This window comes from Eleginops maclovinus, chromosome 7 (assembly GCF_036324505.1).
Source record: "Eleginops maclovinus isolate JMC-PN-2008 ecotype Puerto Natales chromosome 7, JC_Emac_rtc_rv5, whole genome shotgun sequence".
Classification (NCBI taxonomy): domain Eukaryota; kingdom Metazoa; phylum Chordata; class Actinopteri; order Perciformes; family Eleginopidae; genus Eleginops; species Eleginops maclovinus.
The window spans coordinates 11,288,132-11,308,140 of NC_086355.1; the positions used below are offsets into that span (position 1 = coordinate 11,288,132).

The 20,009-nt window shown below is 38.7% G+C and overlaps 3 protein-coding genes across 3 annotated transcripts; all 3 read right to left on the bottom strand.

Annotated features, from left to right (window-relative positions):
- Positions 1-56: 56 nt before the first annotated feature.
- casq2 (calsequestrin 2) lies at positions 57-4,946 on the bottom strand. Its single transcript, XM_063888206.1, has 11 exons — positions 4,451-4,946; positions 2,763-2,847; positions 2,512-2,612; positions 2,290-2,401; positions 1,740-1,813; positions 1,524-1,654; positions 1,372-1,417; positions 1,219-1,273; positions 872-972; positions 713-787; positions 57-626 (listed from the first exon to the last, which is right to left on the bottom strand). The coding sequence occupies exons 1-11, from the start codon at positions 4,685-4,687 to the stop codon at positions 327-329; spliced, it is 1,317 nt and encodes a 438-aa protein (XP_063744276.1). The 5' UTR covers positions 4,688-4,946; the 3' UTR covers positions 57-326.
- An 878-nt stretch (positions 4,947-5,824) lies between these two features.
- On the bottom strand, positions 5,825-7,203 carry LOC134867048 (potassium voltage-gated channel subfamily E member 2). The gene is made up of 2 exons (XM_063887331.1): positions 7,080-7,203; positions 5,825-6,458 (listed from the first exon to the last, which is right to left on the bottom strand). The coding sequence occupies exons 1-2, from the start codon at positions 7,107-7,109 to the stop codon at positions 6,126-6,128; spliced, it is 363 nt and encodes a 120-aa protein (XP_063743401.1). The 5' UTR covers positions 7,110-7,203; the 3' UTR covers positions 5,825-6,125.
- Positions 7,204-13,700: 6,497 nt separating this feature from the next.
- On the bottom strand, positions 13,701-19,699 carry LOC134867047 (sodium/myo-inositol cotransporter-like). Its single transcript, XM_063887330.1, is given in 3 exon segments — positions 13,701-15,103; positions 15,106-17,370; positions 19,456-19,699. Coding segments are annotated over 2 exon segments (2,124 nt in total). The 5' UTR covers positions 17,108-17,370; positions 19,456-19,699; the 3' UTR covers positions 13,701-14,981.
- Positions 19,700-20,009: the final 310 nt, after the last annotated feature.

Consider the following 20,009-nt stretch of genomic DNA (forward strand, 5'->3'; position numbering starts at 1 on the left):
AGTGTACAAATTGCAGTGTTATGGTTTAAAAGAAGAATTTCCTTAAATGCTGGGGATAGTTGACATTTTCAGTGCTTTATTATTAAGTTATATATAACCTTTGTATATATATATTTTTTGTATTTGAAATCCAGGCTTATTTACAATGTCAAAAATGGATATTAAATAGTTGTATTTTTATAAGCAGGCGCTTTCTCATTGCAAATGTTAATATTTATTTAAAGTCATTTTTCTGTACACTAGTTTGTAATAAATCCATGGGAAACCTGACCTGAGGGGGACAAAAATAGAACAGAAAAGTCAACATTCAAGGATTAGACTATGAATTACTCATCATCATCCTCATCATCATCCTCATCCTCATCATCATCCTCATCATCATCATCATCATCATCATCATCGTCGTCATCATCATCCTCTTCATCATCATCATCCTCCTCAATATTATTGTCATCACTATCTTCATCATCGTCATCTTCATCATCTTCATCGTCATCCTCTTCATCATCATCATCATCATCCTCAGTGTTGATTTTGCCAGAGAGCACATCTTCGATCCAGTCCTCCAGCTCTGGGGCGGTGGGCAGATCCTCCTCGTCATCCATCTCCATCCACACGCTGTCAGCCTGTTCACAGACAGAAAAGTTTAAAAATGTAGGGAGAAACTCAACAAAACATTTGTGTCACGTCAGACATGTTGCCCGAGACTCACATCAGTAACGTTGATAACTCCCAACTGTGGTCTGAACAGGTCCACCTTGAAGGTCTTCTCCCAGTAGGGGATCAGCTGAAATGGGGTTAGCCAAACAAAATACTTCAGCATGTTATCTAAACTTTTATCCACAGGTTAGTTCTTTTTTCTATGACTTACTAGGGGGAAATCATCAGGGTCAATCCAGATGATGCTGAGGCCAGGAAGGTGTGTGTTGTCTCTTGCAACCTCCTTCAGGATCTCCAAAAATTCAAAACCATCTGGAAGCACATTCACACAACATCAATCATTTGCTCTCCAAGAAAAAACACATTTTAACCCATTTCAAGAAAGCAGTTTGACATTTGGGGTATATACCGACTCCTTTCTTAGTGAGATGAGCAGATTAACACCACTCACATGTCAATAACTTACGATTAAGGCTACAACTAGTTAGTTAGCTTAGCATAAAGACAGCTAGGTATCAACTCTCATCCCTCTAATATAGTGACATAAGATGCCCTTACCGGGGTCCTCCTCCTCTGCAAAAGCCACAATGTGGATGCCATCAATATCATCTTCCTGAGAGGAGCAAGATATATGAATGTCACGTTACTAGTATCAGTGTGAACTAAATTAAACTAAATCAAAGTAGTCGTCAATCATCAATCATCCCTTACCCACGTCTCAAACATATCTTCTGGACGCAGCTTCCTGAGAGTTGGTCTGATGGCACAAAAAATGTGAATGTTAAAGTATGTATTTATTTTAAACAATATTGGTTGGATACACATTTGTCTGATTATTTAGTCCAATATTGCTCTTTGTTTACCGTCTGTGTTCAGTTATGAATTCTACCAGCTCCTCCTCAGAGTGAGGCTTGCCAGGGATGGTGACTGGCTCCTCCATAAAGGGCTCGTAGAAATCCACCTCATTCATCTTCAGAGTCAGCTCTTTGGCAACCTTAAGCAACAGAGACAGATTATTCAAGAAAAATGATGCTTGCATGTTTATTTGTTTATTTGTAATTCTTTCGTTTATTACTTACAGATTTCTCAAATGTGGCAAAGAACTTGATGTAAGGCTGAAACTGCTCTGCAGCTTCTTTAAATGCATCATAGTCTGAGGAGGAAAAGGTGCAGTGTGTAGGAGGGAGTTACTTATCTTTATTATTTGTATTTTTCATTTGTAATATGTTGCAAGCAAATGTGGGGTTTTTTGTAGTCTTGTTTTTCTGGTCATGCAACTGTTTGTGCTTCCTCTGGCTGTTATACATGACATTTGCATATTAGGGATCAGAAATAGATGAACTTTGACCTCCACCTAATACTCCTACAGTTGGTCAGATGGGATGTAGCTGCAGCTCATCACCACAACTAAACTACTCTATCTGTGAAATGGGACCGAGCAGTGGCAGCTGTGTGTGCAGCAGTTGTAAAAATGGATCTGTAAATCCATGGAGATGAGGGGGTTGCACTCATGTTATAATGAAGGTCATGGGCCAAAGAAAGCCAGTCACAGACCCGGCTTAGAAGAGCGTTGTTTGGACGGCGGAAAAACATACATACATTTGATATATTCATGCGTCACACACTCACGCTCAGATTCTTCGCTCTTGAAGTAGCCAACGAGGCGGATGTCTTCCTCCATCCTATCAAAAGCTTTCAGCTCCAGAGCATTTTCTAAAACCTCCACTGGCTCCTCCAACAGCTAGAGACATACAGTCAGAGAGAGTTACTGGGGTTTGCCTGTAGCATTGGCTAAACTGGTGTTGATTGGTGCTAGCAGCAGGGAATCTGCTTTTAAACCATTCTACTTACGTCCAACAAGAACTCCACCAGAATGTTAGCTGAGAGTAAGCCGTCAAACTCGATCACCCGATCAGCCTTGAAAACATACACACTGCCCTCCTCCTCCAGGCCTGGGATTGAAGTAAATCATGAAGTTAGATGGATGTATATTGTTTACTAAAGTTATTTGACTCTTGACTAACTCTGTAATTAGGGCCACTCGTCCATCAAGACTTGCAAGCATCACTCAAAAATAGCTTGTGATGTATCCATATACTCACCCAGTTTCTTCGCTACCTTTGCATCTTTGTGGGAGTCAACCATTCCAAACCCAATGTCTTTCTCCTCCATAACCTGAGCTGCAAGCTGCAGCCACAAAACAAAACATAAGACACAATTGTAAAAACAATTCATAAATTATTTCAATTCTGAGTTCTGAGAACAAGCATAGTCGTTTAGTTTACCCATAATATTCATTAGGGCAGCTGTTGTGAATACAATACATGATGGGAGCTCAACTGCACTGAAGGGTAAGGTCTTACGAATAAAATAATAATACTGAAGTGGGCAATATAGGTGCTCAGGCTAGCCAGGGGCCATGGAGACACAGTTACATAATCACCCAGTCTGCCATGATCTAAATATAGCCAAAGCTACAGTATATATAAATGTTGAGGCAATTGTTCAGAAGTACAGTAGTTGAACGTGAGACTGTTTTACTACAAATTATCCATACAAAGTAACAAACATATTCAAAGTGTGACCAATGTACTAAGTTTAATAAAGATTGAAAAGCTCTGGGCATATACAGTTAAAGGAATTTTGTAGAGTTTTGACCACTGGTAGCACTATACAGTAATGTTTTTTTTATAATTGGGTCACTGTTTTGTATGCATTGTGCACAAGGCATGCATGTGAGCATGCAGACCATACAATTCAAATCCTGCCATTAGTTTCAACAACTGACAGATGGTGTTGATCGCTAAGAAATGCACCAATGGCAGTGAGGGAGAGTTAGCTAGTAAGAGAACAGAGCTGTAAACAAGGCTATATTTTGCGATATTATCTTCAGATGACGTTTTCTTCCACCAATTAGCAGAGAGGAATTAAATAGATCTAAAACAAACAGGTTGTTAGTCTGCAAAACCATCTGCAAGTAACGGACACTTGGGATAAATAAGCAAATATGTAAATGACCATTAGCTATAACATGTTCATCTTGCCTGACTGATAGAAACAGGGCCCACCTGAGCTGTGTCAAATAGGTGAAGCTAATATCAGCACTGCACAACTCAGCTCAGATTTCCTTCAAAGATCAGAGAGCAACTCACCATCAGCCATGTGTAACATGAGACATAGGACAATGTTTCTTACAGAATGAGGTTCAAACAAAACAATATATTCGCATTAACAATTAGACAAGACCTCTTTAACTAAGCCTTGTTAAATAAAATACTCATACCATTGCTTTGACCATTAAAACACTGCCTTAGAAGAGAATGTATCTGTGCCCTTCACAAATCATTGCTCTAAAACATAAAACATAATTCACATGAGCTCTTGACCTAGTGCTGCCATCAGGAGATGCACAGGGAAGGTCAGAGTGATATATTTCTGAGGGATAAAAGCACACAATGAATTAAGGTGATATACAGGTAACCTTAAGTGACAGTACTGCACCCCACTGGAATATGTGTGCTCAGAGAGATACACATTGACCTTGAAAAAAATCACATATATGAGCATAAGGACAGAGTTGTATTCCTCACCAGTTGGCCCTTTCATTATTTGGGCACTAATGTTGATTTATTACACACTAAATCTTTTATAGGGGTCTGGTTAAATGGACAATTATTGTCCTTACACTCAAACCCCTGCCATCAAAACCAACCGTGTCCTTTCCATTTCAATATCTTTGTGTCCTACTCTTAGTTAAGCTATGTTAACTTGAACACTTTAAATACTTTACCTCCAACACCAACTCTGTCATCTGGAGTTTATTTTGAAGCTCCTTGCTGTCTGACATGGGCCCATGGTAGAACATGCATACCATGGTGTGCTTCTTTAAGGCTTTCTTGTAGTTCCTGTCATTGATGTCTAGGACACGGTCTTTCCCGTCATACTGGGGGAACTCCAGGCCCTTTGCAGCCGCGGCCAGAGGCAGGAGGCTCAGGCAAGGAAGCAGGAATAAGTACAGGGAGAGCATGGTCCCGAGATACCACACACCCACGAAAGTACTACACAATCAAAAAGGTCACCTAAGCCCTGTGAAAGGGTAGGGAAATTTAGAAGTTTTGGAGGTAAAAGTTGGTCCTTCAGTGGCAGTTCCGAGGATCCCAAGATGTGCAAAGAAATCCAAATCCTAAAAGCATCTTTAAGACCTGTAGCAACTGTTTCTCCCCCTTGATCACTCCTTGACGCCTCTCTCTGCAGACACAAAGACGAAAGAGGAGTACTGCCGGACCTGTGAGGTGCTGGGGGGTGGATACCATACATAGCAGCACTCCTCTCCCACTAGTAGTGCAGGACAGGCCCATTTTTAGGAGACCAGTTGTTTGAAGGCTAAAAATAAAGCTGCAAGTGAGAGGGAGAGAGCACATGGGGTTTAATAATGAGTACAGTTATTGCCCCCAGTGATGTCTCTTTGAGTAAGTCAACGAGTTGGAAAGAGACAGTTGAGCCTCAGAGATTTGGGAGGTTCAGTTATTTTGAGGTTTTTAAGTCTGCAAGGACCAAAAACCCAGACTGCGTTTGGTTTGATGGAAGAGTAGGAGATTGTGCTGTATTTGAAGTGATCACATATGAGACAATCGGCCAACAAGTGTTCAAAGGGCAACTCACAATACCAATGTGTAGATCTTGTCTTACAGATGTGTCTCATTGAGTTTAGAATGTGCAGTGAGCTTTCTGACCGTGAACTGAAAATGTTATTATTTATATGTAACTGTATTTTGTTTTGTTTTGGTTGTCAGAAGTTATAGTGCTTTTCTTGATTTCCCACAATTCTCTGCATTTTGTCATTCAAAATTGAGAAATCTAAAGGAGTTGCAAGATATGTTAAATATAAAAGAAGCTGAAACGATGATACGCCTCCCGCTTTAGTGTTCTTCATCTCCACTCTCACGCAAAATAGTTCAAAATAGCCTCTTCTGACCCCTGCAGGCAAAACAGGAAATGACTAGGGTTGTGCACTAACATAAATCCTAAAATGTTAAGATCCTTATGCAGTGATTCCAAAAATGATCTGAGCTTTTGGGTAAACAATATATATAAATATACATTAGTCTTAACACACAAATAGAATTCGAATCAGTGTGAGTACATTTATTTTTATTAGCCCTTTTTTTACAGCAGACATGTTATCATAACAGGAAAGTCCCAGGTGTTACTTACATTAAAGATGGCTCTGTTATATTTAATTGTCCCAGTAAATCATGACAAAATGACTCAGAGCCAGCATTAATGACAAGAGGATCATGTAACTGAAGCAACTGAATAGAATTATGTCATTTTTAATTAAATTATTTACTGGATACATTTTCTTTAAATTAATTTCAAATTATTTGTAATAAATTATTTCTCAATAGTCCTGCTGCTGCTGCCACTGATATTGATGATCTGCTGGGAGTTAGGTGTCTCTTGCATTATCCAGCTACAAAGTTAGTGACAACGTCCCCCTGTTGTATCTGGGCAGTCCAGTCATCTTTGATGTATTGGTGGTAGGGGTCATTAGAGTGCTCTCTCCTCTTGGATTTGACTGTGCTCACCAGCATGGCCACAACAATAAAGGCAAACATGCCAATCATCAACGCCAGATACCAGATGACGTTCTTGAAGTTCTCCTCAGCCAGAGTCTTATCCAAAGCGTTGCTTGCAGCTGTCATGTTACGCCGCCAGTTGTCCAGGTATTGACCCAGAGCACTAGTCAGTGACCCCTCCAGGTGAAGGGTTAGGTTGGACAAATCAGATGCACCCATCTAGTTGGAGAGGGAAAAAAAGACAATGTTTCCAGTAGTTTAAAATAATCCACTGTAAGGTAAATTGAGGGTATTGTATCCTAATTCTGAACATAGACTGGGGCAAATTCATTTTAGGCATAAGAGAAGAAAAAGTTAAAGTAACCCACTTTCTAAACAAATGATATGCATATTTGACCAGAAGAAATCTTAAAGCCTGTGAAAACTAGGTTTTACATAGTCTGTGTTTTAAAAAAAATACTGGACAAATTAGAAGCTATCCTTAGGTGTTATATATTTATAGTTTAACACTCTGAAATGGACCTGCCTCATCAACACTTTGTATACAGGAAAATATGGTTTGAAGGCCACAAGAAAAAAGCTATTGTCAGGAAATCTGTATTGAATTATGTAAGACTTTAAAGTAGCATGCAACAGGTAATATTTCTCTGAAAGTGCTAAATCATCATTACCTAAACTGTATATTACTGTATTACTGTGAGAAGTTTTTTCTATCACATTTACCCTTACTAAAGCACAACCCTAGAGCAAAACATATAGAGGTCAAGAACAGCTTAAAATAATATCATTTAATAAACAGAAATACATATACATTTGTTTTTTAAGCTTTAGTGTACCAACCTCTTTCAAGTTTTCTGACAGCCGCATCATGAATTGGTGAGACAACTTGGATTGAAAACAGAACAATGTAAAGAGGCAGAGGCAAAGTCATTTCGCTCGCAGGAACACCTCTACTGGTACTTTGTTTACTTTGTTAATCTTTTCTTCTTGGCTGAGCAGTGGATTTTGAGTTTCTGTGTGTGGAGGGGGGTAAAAGAAAAACTAAAGTGGAGCATGACCTTGAAAATGTTATGCATACAAAATCATTTTTCTTCTGCTGTTAAAGAAAAGGTAAGAGCTGGGAGTCAAACCTGACACACAATCATTATTATAACGCATTAATATCCAAATACCAGCAACAAACACAGGGCTGGAAATGAAATATTGAAAGGTTGACCTGGATGGTTCATGGGGGGGCAATTGTATTTCTTCATCTGCCCCACAGAGGGAGTACAGTGCAAGGGGAGCAGCCAGTCTAAATTACATTAGCTTTCCCCTAGATGGCAGCAAATGCTACACATTGAAAGCCCCATACTCAAATGCAAGTACATTATCTGTGAAAGATGTTCATGATAAATGTACAATTATTTTGTGTTAATCTCTCTGTTCAGTAAAAACTCGAATGTGTATGCAGGTAATTACGCACTTCATTTGAGGTCAAGTGAGGTTTTCAGAGTCCAAAGGCAGCACCCTGATGTCATTAAAGGTCTTTTGTGTTGCTCAAGGACACTTCAGGGTGGTATCAGTTTGCTGAGAAGAATGCTTGAAAATAAATCCTGCGTTAAATTGGCAGTGTTTCCCAACACTTTAGAGCAACACTGCTGGAGTAGATTACTCCCACCACCTCTGATCGTTCCCAGATTATTTATGTTTTGCTGTGGAGTTCAAGCGGGAGGATGCTTAGCTGACTTTCTGCTCTGTAAAGAACAGTGTATACAAAGTCCAAAAGGCCTATTCCTAGCACATGTTTTAACAGTTTCTTGCAAAAAAAAAAGATTGTGTGCTCTGCTAAACGTGTTCAAATCTCCACAAAGTCATGACCCTGGATTCATTTTCTTCCTTTTCTCTTTCAATTTTCGGTCAGTTTTCCCGCATCTGCACATCTTAATATGAGCATTACATTAGCTGATATTTCACAACATGACATTTATTTTTATCATGAATGTCTCTGTTGGCTCAGTATGTTGTAGGCACACAATGTGTGTTGAAATAAACTGACAACAGGGGTCCTATGTATCAGCCTAAACAGCTTTATTATCTTTCCCATACTATGTATGAAGTGCAATCCCTACAAGCATTAAGCTATTGCAGATCCGTTTTGCAATGGCCAAATTATAAATATTATCTTACTGTATGCTGTGACACAGGCCACAGGTTAAAGCAAATACACTGTCCACTCACCTCCACTAGTTGTACCTCAATTCAGCTGCAGTCAACCACAGCAACAAATAACTACACTAACAAATAACACCACACATTTTATTTAAATGGAAAACTTTTTATTTGCTTGAAAAAAGACATTATTTAGGATTTTTCCCACATCTCAGAACAGTAAACACGGTATTTGTACTAATATATTTCATTGATTTGGAGTTACCGTGGTCGTTGGGGGAAGATCCTTCCTTGTTCAGCAAAGGAGTAGCTGAGCACTGAGGACTCATAAATACTGCAAGAAGCCAGTTTGGCCAATTGGGACAAATCACATTCTTCCATGATAAAAGAGGACATTTGCAAATATTCTATTTGGTTTGGCCAAGCCACTATACAGTATGTGTATTTGAGTAGTATTTATAGTTACTTTCTGTTGATCTATTTTATAGGCGTAGTTGTTAAAGATTATTGATTTGTAATGTGTTTTTTGAAATTTTAGGTAAATAAAAAACTCCCAGTTTCCTTTAACTAACTCCTGTGTCCTGTTGCCTTACTGATTGGTCCCCTAACATGTTCCTTTCATGTTGAGGGTAAACTTATTACAGCTTCAAAGCATTATTCTGAACTTTAAAGGACTCTTTGGTCCAAGTGAATAGCACATAATGTTGTTTTAATGATGGCATTTAACTCATCTATAAAGCATTAGTTAATTATCAATAAACAATAAGTTACAATGTATACACCCCTTATAAAATAGTACAATATACATACATTAATGTTACAATAAATGCATATCTGTACTTATATATATCAATGCTGCCAATCTTTCTGTTTTCGGATATACTGCTTAAGCAGGCTTTCTAACTCACATGACATCATCATCATTTTCGCAGGTAATTTAATAAGTATGTTCTTGATTTGTTAACAATCAACACATTTTACATAAAAATAATGGAACAGGATGTTCAATACCAGTGTGTGATCAAGGAAATATATGATTCAGAACAACTCAAATGACATCACAAATATTGTGAAGTACCGTTCCCCCTGGATGTAAACAGGCTAAAGACAGCAAGCTATGACAGAATAACCAAAGACCATCAGACATCATCACAAGCATGGCTGGATTAAACATCAGAGATCAGAGACGGACCACAACAGCATCACAAACCTAAGGCAAGACTGAAAAAAAGAGAGGGCAATGCCACCTAGCCAGTGAACCATAAGTCCCCTGTTAGGCTAAAATATTACAGTTCATAAATTCATGTTTGACCACACAATGTGCCTACTTCTAAACTCATATGATCTGTTACCTCACACTGTGAATGTCTATTTGTGGGTTATGCCATTTATAAAGCGTACACATAAACTGGTGTTCTATGAGTCACAGGAGTCAGCACAAATATTATATAAACAGGTGAATATATATAATGATGAAGGTTAATAGATAGAATTAAAGTTGTCTTCCAGTTTTATCACAGTATTGTGTTTCCGTAAAGGTCTTGTAATCCTGTAAAATAATCTATTGATTGGGTGATGTCCTGGTGTAGCGATGGAAGAAAATAACATGGATGTATTATCTTATTCCACAATAGAGTTATCCCACTGCCACAATAACACTACTATTTATCATTTGGGAACAGATACCATGTTTCTATGATGACCTGGCCAGGAAAATCCAAACCAAGGAGGATACAGGTATTGTAGGAGTTACCAAAGAGAAGAAGAAGGATGGAAATCTAACACATATTTAATCATTACTGAGATATTTTGAGATGATTTTTTCCTGCATTAGAACACTTTTCCCCAAAGAAAAACTCTTTATTAGATGTCGACACCTTAAACTTTAGCAGCCATGCTGTAAATTAGTCATTTATAAAGAATGTTGTTGTCATTGGTCGGTTTGACCTTGACGGGAAAGGGCCTCATGGATGTATGCCTCATTGATTCTCAGTCATTATAGTCACTATACTTTCCACTGTTGTTACTAAAGGAGGTGAAAATGTCCTTTTGTGATTGAAGCCCTATTCCATGGAATAATGCCAGAATAACAGGCATGCAGCTATAGTTAAGTCCGGGCTGTGCATGGGGAATGACAGGAACGCATTGTGTTTGTGGTTTATTTAAAGGTCACTCCACATTCCCTACATGGCTGATTCTGTTGTCATCCTAATAAGAAGGAATAACAGAGACATTGCTTTCAAAATTGCTGACGAACAACAAAGCAAACATATTTGTTCATGTAGTATGTACTGTGATATTTGTCACTTTAATTTCAGGTATACTCCGTCATTCTATGTCTTGGGAACTTTGTTGCATGCAAAATAATAAAAATGAAAAATGGCTATCAAAAATAGTCTTTTATTATACATCCGTATACCTGACTGGATAATCCTGCTCGTAGGGATGGTAAAAGATGCATTGCTGTATGAAACATAGGTAAGCAGGCCTAATAAACAATGTTACAACAATGCTGTCCAATCCTGAATTGCCTAACTGACACTTATCCCTGTTGACCAGTTGCTCAATGAATGGTACTTCCTTTTGTTCTTGTCAGAGACCTGTAGTTAAATGCATGACACATGTGCCTTGTTAACCCAACATGCAAATTTGCCTCATCATCTTACCTAGATGCAATGTGCACAACGATAAATACAGCATTACAACTGCAACCTGTAAGCATGACACAAAAAAATAACAAGTGCTGACCCAGACAAACTAATTAGCCCATCTTCACAAGCTCAATTACAAGCGATTATGTTAACACTTATATAATGTAAACCTTGAGGAAATTGGCTATACTAGAAAAACTGTATGCGTTACACATTGACAGACTGTCATGCGTGTAGATTAATTAATCTTAATATAATCTAATAATATCTTCGTTCTCTCGCCGTGAGGCCATACCGAGCATTTGCTTCAGGCTATTGTTCCTGTTTGCACTCTCCAAAATAGACAATGAACAAAGCATGGCCCAGTTGCCAGTACTTTTCCACAAAGACAGTATCATGACTTTCCTCCAAAGTCTGGTGGGGGTAAGTGGAGGAGTAAGCAAAGCATGTGTGACACAAACATTTCAAGCTAGTTTGAATTACAGCACAAACTCAAAAGGTGTATCTTTCAGCAGCGATGTAAAATAACACCAACACATGAGAGCTGAGGTACTTGCCACAAGCACAGGTAATTGTGCAAAGGTGGCATCTAGATGAGTGCTAAGACCTGAGGGCCATCCCCCTGCATGACTTCAATTAACAGTGGTGGATAAGTTAAGCAGGTCAGTCGTTTTTTGTTGCCCTTTATTCAAAAATATACATAACTATTGCATTAACTGAATTAAAAGACAGCAAATCAAAGTTCTTACTTATCCTGTGAAATATTTCAGCATCTTCTGTAAGGATTAGCACAAACGGTTATGCAAACATTCATGGTCCCCAGAGGATGTATCATCAAGACCTTTGTTATCTTTAGATTTTTCCTTTAAATGTATACTTTCCACCACTGAAAATAATTACCACAGCAGTTTTAAGGGAGTGTGTGATCATCAAAGTAAAAATATAGACATGTGTTTAGTTGCTATTTATTTGAAACATGCCTGAAGCGCATACCTTTCTTTCAGCAGAGGTGAATTAATCCATGAACATATTGTAACATTTAAATTCAGTTACTGTATGTTCATTGTTGGGTGAATGACACAGACAGGAATCACAACTTCTGCATTTGCTTTGATTCAACCTAATCAAGAAGGAGCTGAAGGTAATGATTTATAAGGTGACTAAAATGTTCCATTCAGTGTTATCCAGAGGTGGAAGAAGAACTGGGATCTTGTAAAAGTAGAAGTACCGAAATGTATGAATACAAAACATCTGCAATCAAAATGTTAGTAAAGTAAAAGTATCAACATATTCACAACAAAAGTAAAAGTAGTCATTATGCAGATTGATCCATTTCAGAATACTATATATGATATGTTTTATAATTATTGATGGATTAAAGTATTTATCAAAGCTGGTAAAGGTGCAGCTACTTTTAATGACTTTGTATTCTGCAGGGTAGTTTGTGAATTTACTCCGGGTGTAACTAAAGTATTATTTAAGTGTTGATTATATTTCACATCATTAATCCAAAGTAGTAAAGTAACTAAAGGTATTAAATTAATGTGGTGGAGCAAGAGTACACGATTACCTCTGAATTGTAGTGGAGTACTACTAAGTAGCATCAAATTCAAAATATTTCAACTATGGTACTTGAGTAAATGTACTTAGTTACTTCCCACCTCTGGTGTTTACCAATACATTTACTTACTGACCTGTATTGATCAAAGCATATGCTGTCAAGAAGAGCAGGTCATTTTCTCAATATGTTCCCAACTACTACCCACAGTCACTTTTACAAGGTGTGTGCTACAATTCAACCTGTTAAACTGAGGATTCATTGCACATTTGTGACTTGACAGTTGATGTTTTCTAAATGCCACAAGGGTGTTGGCTGTCATTTTTTTTTACTTATCAACATGTTACCTAATCATGAATCATTCCTGTATGGCTTAGTTGTGTGGCTTTTACGTAATCATGGAAAGTTACAGAGATGCAAGATTTGGTCGACCTAGGATGGAGGAATGAATGGAGCTTAGAAGTGGAGCTTTAGAATCCTCTGATCCTGGCTTTTTGATTGGCTAAATCTTGTGCAAATACGCCTGGAATCATCCAATGTACTTTTAGCACTGAGCAGATTAATAATTAATGCTGGGGTTTATGTATTACAACTATAACAGAAAGCCGCAAAAGAAACACAAGGGTAAGTTTATTACCACCCAAGAATGTGCATTTAATCAAAGACCAGTATGGTGTCCTTCATCCTTTTTTTTTTTTAATCAATGTCCTTTATCATACACAGGAAGAAGTGCAGGGTATCACAATAATGCAATTATTTGGGAATTTTATTAAGATTAGTTCCTTTTCCAACTTTGGTTCACATGTAATTTGATCATTTTACAGTTGTATGTAAACTAATGCTTAAACTATGTACTTCACAAGACCAGCTGATAATCACATGATCAATGAACAATGTTTCTGGTGTTGTAATGTTCTTTAGAACACCACAAAACAAGTCTCCTGAGTTTACAACCTTATAAAAAGCACATTTAAAGAATGCCTACTTTGAAATGGATGTTCATGTTTAGCAAAACTGAAATTAACCAACGTTTTAAGAACGTATTTTATCCAAGTGTTCCTCTTGTTTTTTCTGTCATTACATAAAAAAAATGAGAAGAAATGTTTTCCACAGAACTTTTATTATCAGTCTCAAAAAATTAAATCCATAAAAATAATGTTTATTTTCTCAGAGAGAAAATAAATGTTTTAAAGCATTTTCACACACAGCAATCATAATTTATCAATCCCCTAAATACATCTTTTATGCTCAGCATTAATTGGTATTGGCCTGTCAAAGATGACACTGTTTTAGGACTAAGGTCATTTAACACAACTGTCCAATTTCAAAGTGCATGTAGACACAAATAGTTTGTGTTCTGGAGTGGGGGGGGAGGGTAGATGCCTAGATATCTTACAATTTGGAAATAATGACCACAATCTAAAAGATAAGCCAGAAAATGTGAACATGGAAACGTAACATTTACAACACGAGAAAGCTGAATCATCTTTAAAGAAAGATGGTTTTCACTGTACAACATTTTCAGGGCAAAAGTGTTCTTCTCTTTTTAATATTGCGTACTAAGACAAATTTGGTAAAAAGTGTAATTGATTCACTTCAAACAAGATAAAATTAGGTGAAACTCACTATAATGTACATGAACACAGTAGATACAGAAGAAATGGTTTTCTATTGAAGAAATGTATATTGTGGGCGATCTTGACATGAATTATATTGTACACAAGGTTTAAATGACATTACTGTATTGATGAATGGATACTTGTGCACTATTGTGGTAATACAATAGCAGTGCATAACAAGTATACACAATGTTTTTAACAATGACATTAAACTTGAAAAGACATAATAAAAAAATAATCAAACATTCAAAGTTATACTCAAATAATGCAGTAGTAATATTGTGTACAGTGGGAGAAACTGTCATGACCTATAACCTTTCGAGTTACTGACATATGAATGCTAAACCAGCAACTACGTCCTCAGTAATGGACAACAAGAATGGGGAAATAAAAGAATGAATCACAAAATACAGACAAGGGCATTTGTTTTAAAAAAAGTAGATGTTAAATACTAACAATAAAGAAAATCCTCAGTACATATTCTTTATGCAGAATAAACAATAAGCACTGTACAAGATGCACAGACAAGTCAAATACTACTCCTAAAAGAAGTACAACTGTTTTCATGTGGCAAAGCTTTAATCATTGAAAAAATGATTAGGTAGGCTCATATCCCTGTTAGAAAGCTTAAAAAGACAACTGTAAATATCACAGACAGAGATTCTCAAAACTTTGAAAATGTAACCGTTATAACAGCTCAACACAACTCCCGCCTTAATAAAAGCACCCAAATCAATTCCCATCAGTCCAGTACAGAGTCAAACTAAATTGAAAAGTAAACAAATAGGAAGATGCCCACACAGCAGACACACACCAAAACCACGTTGAGGATTATTTTATCCCTGGGTGACTCGTACAGCATTTCATCAATGACATCCTCCTGCAATACTTTTTTTGGAGTGCTCTGTGGCTGTCATTACAATCACAAAACCGTTCCAGGAAACACATAAACCCGCTAGTCTTCCTTTGGACCTGGCTGCTTTCACCTTGGGTCAGCTCTATCTTTCCATTACTGAATTGGTCTGCGGGCGTGGTGGCAGAGGATGTTTCTGTACTTGGGGTTTCTGGGTGATGGTCAGTGTATGGGACCAAGAGCTTTTCATCTGCCCCATCCAAACACCTCTCGTTTCTGACATCTTGTGGTATTTCTTTATGGAGTCTTCCATTGCCATTCTGAAGGCTCTCTTCGGTCAGCCTTAAGGTTTCCTTTCGGTCTTTTGTTGGAAGCCTTTTCCTGTTTCGGACCCCCCAGAATGTGGTGGTGCGAACCTGCTCTTCATCTGGGGCAGAGGTGCAGAGGCTGACCACCACTGCCACCAACCCTGAAGTCCAGAACAGCCCGGCGGCAAAATACATGTAGTGCACTTTAGCAATGAAGGCAGGCCTATCATCTGGCAAGTCACAGTTCGGCTTGCGGTAGATAAAAGCTAGGATCAGACGTAGGGCACCAAGAGTGAAACCGGTCATGCCTCCGCAAAATGCACCTGTCTCATTACACCGTTTCCAGAAAACACCCAACAGGAAGAGGGCAGCTATTGGTGGAGTAAGGTAGCCAGCAACTTCCTGGATGTAAAGGTATGTCTGCCCCCCTTGCATTTGGATAATAACAGGGACCCAGGCAATGCTGATTGCCACCATAACTACAACAAACATGCGGCCCACAATGAGGAGCTCACGCTGAGACGCCTCGCTTCGAACATTTTTGTAGATGTCCAGGGTGAAGATGGTGCTTGCACTGTTAAAGATCGAGTCTAGGTCACTCATCAGGGCAGCGATCATGACGGCCATCATCAGACCCCTGAGTCCGACAGGCATCACTGCCATGACAAGGCGTGGGTAGGCAATGTTTGAACAGCCAGCCTCAGAACCACAAACAGCCTTGCAGTGCTCGGGCCCAATGCAGGCGATCTCGTCCGTAAACAAGATGCGGGAGATCATTCCAGGGATCACTATTAAAAACATGGGCAGGATCTTGAGAAATCCAGCCATGAGCGTAGAGCCCTTGGCATGAGCAATGTTCTTTGCTGCTAGTACTCTCTGAACAATGACCTGGTCAGCACACCAGTACCAGATAGAGGCAGGGGTCTGGCCAAGAATGAAGCCGGGCCATGGAATGTCTTCATCCAGGGGACCTCGGAGGATGCGTAGGGAGTCTGGTTTAGGCTCAATGTGGCAGGAAGAAGAATAGGTGATGTTCCAAGTGGCCATTATAGCAGTAACATTGGGAACGGCCTGCATGTACTTAGTTCTGACACCCTCCATCCCACCAACTTTGATAAGGCTTAGGATGGTTAAGATTAGTGCTCCACCAATCATCAACACGGCCTGAAGTGCATCTGTGTAGAGTACTGCCACCAGACCACCAGTGGCAGTAAGCAGCGCTGTCAGAGTGATGAGCAGAACGATTGACACATAAAGGTTCCACCCCAGGGACTCCTGGATGAAGAGTGCTCCAGCATATAAATCCACAGACAGTTTGGTAAAAATGTAAAGTAATATAGACAAGAGAGCAAAGTAAATCTTTAACCTGTTGCCACCGTAGCGTTTCGACAGGTACTCGGGCATGGTGTAGACCCCCGAGTGTATATACACAGGAATAAACACCCAGCCAAGCAGCTGCAGAAGAAGAATTGCATTAAATTCCCATGCTCCAACAGCAAAGCCACTTGCTGCTCCTGACCCAGCCAGGCCTATGAAATGTTCACTGCCAATGTTGCTGACGAAGAGTGATGCACCAATTACTATCCATGTCATGGAGCGTCCAGCCAGGAAGTAGCCACTCACAGTGCTGCGATTGGCTTTCCACATGGCAAAAAAACCAATGGCTAGCACCAGGACAAAATACAGTACTACCACAGCTATGTCCACTGCTTCCAATCCAGGACTCATCTTTACAGATTACTTAAAAAGACTAGCTCACAGCTTAAGAAGAAAATAAATACAATAGTCAAACTTATTGATTTATTATTTTAAACGGAGCAATGGAAATTATTTCTTTGGTTTGCTGTCTGGTTGGAAGCTGTAGTATCCACCGTCAGGTCAAATACACTAGGTGTGCTTCGGAGGGGGTTATCCACCGGCACTGAGGTCGTTCTAGTTTTAGAGGAGGATGTTGCAGGCCTCTGGTCTAGAATAGCCTAGAGTTAATGTTCCTGCAAGACAGCAAAGACAATCAAAAACACCTCATTAGAGCTGTAATTTTAGAAGTTAAGAACATCGAACACAAATGTTTTAAAGATACTTTACACCATCTCTGAAAACAGGATAAAAACACAATTCGAGGTTCAAAAATGCCTGGAGTCAAACTGAATAATATATCCCAAATGTATACAATTATTTTAAAAAATCACTAATGAAAGAAATGGTATGACATAGCAGAGCTCTCTATAAACCATAGAAATAATAGGAATGCTGGTGCCAAGCTGGTTTAGCCTCCCTATGACTGCCCACCTAATACTCTAACACAAAGAGCTCAAGCCTGTAAAAACTTCAAAGAAATCCAACATTTAGCAAGAAAAGACTTAAGAATAAACTAAATTAAAACACAAAAGAAAAATGCCAGCAAGCAGATAGTCGTAAGTATATTGGAAAGACAGAAATTGTGGAATTCCATTGTATGGTTTAAGCCAGGAAAAAATAATCAGTAGAGGGGCACACCGAATTTAGGACAGTCAAAATTGAATTTTCTTGTTTTACCTAAAATAACACATGCACATTTTAAAAAGCTACAATCACATCACTAAAAATAAACCCTTGTCCAAGGGTTCCCTAAGTGCAAATCTAAAATGACAATTAGTTGTAAGCTGACAGTGAGATGGATCAAGTTAAATAGATGCATCACAAAAGTATAGTGTTTTGAGATGTGTGAGCACACATACATGCACACATTTGGATGTCTGGCCTCTATTATAGTTTATAGAATTTCAAGCGTGATAGAAAAAGATCCTACGCGTTTGTCTTCACAACCAGGTTTTATGCATAACCGTCCCTTTCATTAAAGGAAGTCTTTGTTTGCGTTTTACCATCATATCATTAAGAACTGCAGTCCATGTGTTCCCCATAAACTGTCTAAGAGAATCTGGCTCTGAAACACAACAATGTTTTTCAAAAGTTTATTATCATTTCATTTGCAAAGTAATATTATGTGGGATTCAAACATAATTACTGCCAGTAAGCCTAACTACTAGCCACAGTAGTTGCTGCCAAAACAAACAAAAAATATATGGTGCTGCCAGGGAAAAAGAGAACCTTTAGTCCGGGTTGTATCAAACCATTAGACTGAACAAAATCCAGAAGTGTTACACCTGTATTATTCCCCTTTCTGTAAGATAGACATTTTCTCAGGCAAAGCTAATTGTCTGGAGCAATACCTTAACGGTGTTAAATGCTCGAGTATGTGCCAGGTATTAAAGCCAAAAGAGATGCAGAGGCAAACCAGCCCTGACATGCAGGAACCCCAGAATAGATAGTGTAAATCAACTTGACGATGAGGACATTTGCAGTATGCAAGTTGCAGTGGTTAACATGTATCTCTAATGACAACACCGAATGCTTTTCCTTTGCTTGAAACAATTTTTTTTTAATCAAATACAGGCTGCAAAGTGAGGCATGCTAACGTTAATTAAAATATTTTTTAAAAACACATACTGGATTCATTATAAGAGATTATTGGTGTGCATAACAATTGCTCTTTTATTTAAACCAAGTAGCTACGGTTGAGAGCATTTGTAGACACAAAGGAAAGGTGACACCAGTGCACGTGCTGGCGCTAGGTAAACGGGTGCATAGATCTTGGCGCGTGGAAATGTCTAGAATAGTCAGTCCGACAGCCAAACTGCGCATCCTCAAGGAGCTTATTATTATTATTATTATTATTATTATTATTATTATATTATTATTATTATCATCTCAGATTCACTGCATGATTTATTATTCGGTTTTACCACAACACGCAAGTCTGATATATACGTTTAAACGTAATTGAAGTATTTCTTCTCCATACTTTAGCCAAAAGGTTAATTGGACAGATGTCGATGACAGTTTAAACATTTGATAGATACATCAACTGTCATCACCGAAAACATAGAATCACAGACTTAACAATAACATTCTGATCACATATTTTAAACATAATTTGATTTGATTTATAACATAATCACTTAAGCACCCAGGGAGTAGCTCACATACAGACTCACCGGCTCCAATTGTTAAAACACAGATGAGCACTAAAGATGTACCTTGTTAGCTAGTGTTAGCATACGCACTAATGCTGCCAAAGCGACACGCCTTCTTCCTGAAGATTCGTCCCGCTGCTGAAGAGCTTTTACTAAATATCTTTCAAAAGGTCTCTTCTCGTACCACGCAGGGCTCCTGGGTTGTTTTCACGTTAGCAGTACGTTGACATCTCCCTACTTTCCGTTTCACGGTAGCAGTGACTTCCTCCAGACAATGCTGCCTCTTTTTCTTTAAAGCCTCTGTTCAATCCACGCCCCTCAAACACACACACACACACACACACACACACACACACACACACACACACACACACACACACACACACACACACACACACACACACACACACACACACACACACACACACACGTGGAAAGTGGGGCGTTTCAGTGCGACTCTACATTTCTCCAGGTTATTATCCAGGGCTAAATGTTAACACTGCACTATACATCACAAGGACAAGTGCATTTAATAGAAAATCTGCATTTAAAACGTCGAGCATGGTACCAATGTGACACCCACCTCCCTCACTTCTCACTTTTATTTAGGGAATTCG

What these genes read in the sequence shown, in the direction of transcription:
- LOC134867048 (XM_063887331.1), bottom strand. Translation starts at nt 7,109, where the DNA reads ATGATGCGGCTGTCAGAAAACTTGAAAGAG. An exon ending in TGTCAGAAAACTTGAAAGAG is followed by an intron (nt 6,459 to 7,079) that starts GTTGGTACACTA and finishes CTCTCCAACTAG; the next exon opens with ATGGGTGCATCTGATTTGTC.
- casq2 (XM_063888206.1), bottom strand. Translation starts at nt 4,687, where the DNA reads ATGCTCTCCCTGTACTTATTCCTGCTTCCTTGCCTGAGCCTCCTGCCT. An exon ending in TTGCCACATTTGAGAAATCT is followed by an intron (nt 1,655 to 1,739) that starts GTAAGTAATAAA and finishes CTGTTGCTTAAG; the next exon opens with GTTGCCAAAGAGCTGACTCT. An exon ending in TGCAGAGGAGGAGGACCCCG is followed by an intron (nt 973 to 1,218) that starts GTAAGGGCATCT and finishes ATGTGCTTCCAG; the next exon opens with ATGGTTTTGAATTTTTGGAG.